General features: G+C 55.4%; 1 protein-coding gene across 1 annotated transcript in view; it reads left to right on the plus strand.

Annotated features, from left to right (window-relative positions):
• The window catches only part of FOXN4 (forkhead box N4), a 6,381-nt gene that overhangs the window by 3,822 nt on the left and 111 nt on the right, over nucleotides 1–2,448 (plus strand). Inside the window, exons 7-9 of the mRNA XM_010286609.1 lie at nucleotides 75–289; nucleotides 1,299–1,682; nucleotides 2,274–2,448. The exon at nucleotides 2,274–2,448 is cut by the window's right edge and continues 2 nt beyond it. Of these exons, the coding sequence (XP_010284911.1) occupies nucleotides 75–289; nucleotides 1,299–1,682; nucleotides 2,274–2,448 (774 nt within the window). The remainder of the gene's footprint in view (nucleotides 1–74; nucleotides 290–1,298; nucleotides 1,683–2,273) is intronic.

Consider the following 2,448-nt stretch of genomic DNA (forward strand, 5'->3'; position numbering starts at 1 on the left):
GTCCACCTGAAGGGCGGAAGTAGAACATCACAAATACTTCGTCCATGGCTTCTTTCACTAACATCCTCCTGCATCTTTCAGACAGCCCCTGACGGCTGGAAGAACTCCGTGCGCCACAACCTGTCTCTGAATAAGTGTTTTGAGAAGGTGGAGAACAAGATGAGTGGCACCTCTCGCAAAGGGTGCCTGTGGGCTCTCAATCCTGCCAAGATCGACAAGATGGAAGAGGAGATGCAGAAGTGGAAGCGGAAGGACCTAGCTGCTATTCACAGGAGCATGGCTAACCCAGGTAGGGCTAATATGAGGCTTTTGCTACGTGTATGAGAGGCAAGGGCGAAAAATGGCCACTTGGCCAGGAATGCATGAACCTTAAGAAATAAGTTATATGGACAGAGCTGGCTAGTGCAGAGCGCTCACGCCTTGCAACGGCCGCCGTCTCCGAGCTGCTCGGCTGAAACACCCCGTGCTCTGCGCCGAAGGAAGCCAGGGCTGCTGCCCCGAGGCTGCATGACAGGGCGATGCACTGCAGCAGGAGGAGGTAACTGAACGACGGCTATTTTCAGTGCAAATCAGCCCCCAGCTCCAAAACGGATTGTCTTTTTCCCCCACGCTAACCTTACCTAGCACATCCAAGGCCTTCTGAGGAGTCATGCTGCCTCCACTGTTAGTATTTATAGTGTCACGTTTTTTTGCCTGCTCCTCTGCAAAACTCTCCCTTTACTAAGACTTTCTCATTCTTATTTATAGAGACACGTGGTTTTGAAGCTTTCAGGAGCTCAATATTGGCAAAATCAACCAGAGTTGTTTTGCTGCAAAATCTGTAACACACAATCAATGATAAACTACCTTCTCCTTTGCTTAAAAACAAAAGTGCCATTGAACGTCAGGGGTCTCTTGCATGAATCTTGAGATACAAGCAGAATTCGCAGTATCCCTATGAGCAGGAGACCTTCTGAGGATGCTTAGTTCTGCAGCTGCTGTCGGTGGTGGCTTGGTTGCTCTGCGTACGTCTCATGTGATCCTGTCTTTAGCTCAGTTAGGGGTAGCCGTGGAAGTCGATTAGGTCAGGGCTACGGGCAGGGAGGCAGAGGGCATTTCTTCGCTCTCTGCACAGTCAAAGCCTGCCTTCCATGCCGCATCCTGCACGATGACAGGCATGATGACAGGCACTGCCTGGTCAGTTTTATGGCAAAAGCGTGTGGCTGTGCTCGCTTGTGAAATGCTTTGGCCGGGCCCTGCTTAAACAAACGGGTTAAACTGTCTCTTTTCTTCCCTGGGCACGGGTATCGCTCGTGCAGAGGAGCTCGACAAGCTGATCACTGACAGACCTGAGAACTGCAGGCGGCCCAGCAAACAGGCAGAGTCTGAGGTCTCTACCCTCAACCACGTGGCCACAGCCCAAGGCCGGATCTCCATCTCCCAGCTGCAGCCCCAGCCGATCATGACGCTCTCGCTGCAGTCCATCCCTCTGCATCACCAGATCCAGACCCAGGCACGCATCGCCCCGGACTCACCAGCGCCTGCGCAAACACCTCCTCTCCATACTCTGCCTGACATGAGCCACAGCCCCCTTCCCCACCACCCCATGGGACGCGCGCCTCCGGACTTCCTGAACGTGACAGCAGACATGAGCACGGAGGTGGATGCTCTTGACCCAAGCATTATGGATTTTGCGTTGCAAGGTATGGGAGAAGGAAGCTGGGGTAGGGGAGGGGACGCTTTACGTGGCTATGTAGTCACTGAATATATAACCAGGGTGCTCCAAGGTGGGATGCAGCTGAGCTAAAAACTTGTGCTGGGTGCTGGCCTCTGCAGCGCAGCTTCCCCGGCCCTCCTCGGTGCGTTTCTGCCCCGGGTTAGGCGGGACATCTAACCGCCTTCACGGTTCGGGTGCAGGCAGGGACGTCCAGCTGGCTGGATCTGGGACACCACATCTCTCTGCCCACGGGAAACCTCAGCTCCGCTTGCGCCTTGGTTTTCCCCTTCTGCCAAAGGAGAACTCCCCTGGCTCACAGCGATGCCTCACATGGCCCCTGGGTTTCTGGTTAGCATGGGGTAGAGAGATGCTGCCCGGAAAGGTCTGCGCTCTTGCTGGAACCAGAGGGTTCGGGGGGAACAGACACACTTACTGCCTTCGCACCGCAAACGGCACCAGCCGCAAGCGGCACCGGTCCCAAGCAGCGGGTGAAGCCCCTTAGTTATGGGCTGGCCCCTACGCACAGGGCCCGGGCGGGTTGGATGCGTTGCCGTGACCAGAATTTAATCTTTTAAAGGTAACATATGGGAGGAAATGAAAGACGACAGCTTCAGCCTTGACACCCTGGGTGCCTTCAGCAACTCCCCGCTCCACCTCTCAGACTGTGACCTGGGCACCCCAGGCCTCACCCCCGTCTCCAGCGGCAGCGATCTCTCCTTCTCAGACTTGCAGGTCACCGGCCCTTATACCAC

This window comes from Phaethon lepturus, unplaced genomic scaffold (genome assembly GCF_000687285.1).
Source record: "Phaethon lepturus isolate BGI_N335 unplaced genomic scaffold, ASM68728v1 scaffold43764, whole genome shotgun sequence".
Lineage (NCBI taxonomy): Eukaryota > Metazoa > Chordata > Aves > Phaethontiformes > Phaethontidae > Phaethon > Phaethon lepturus.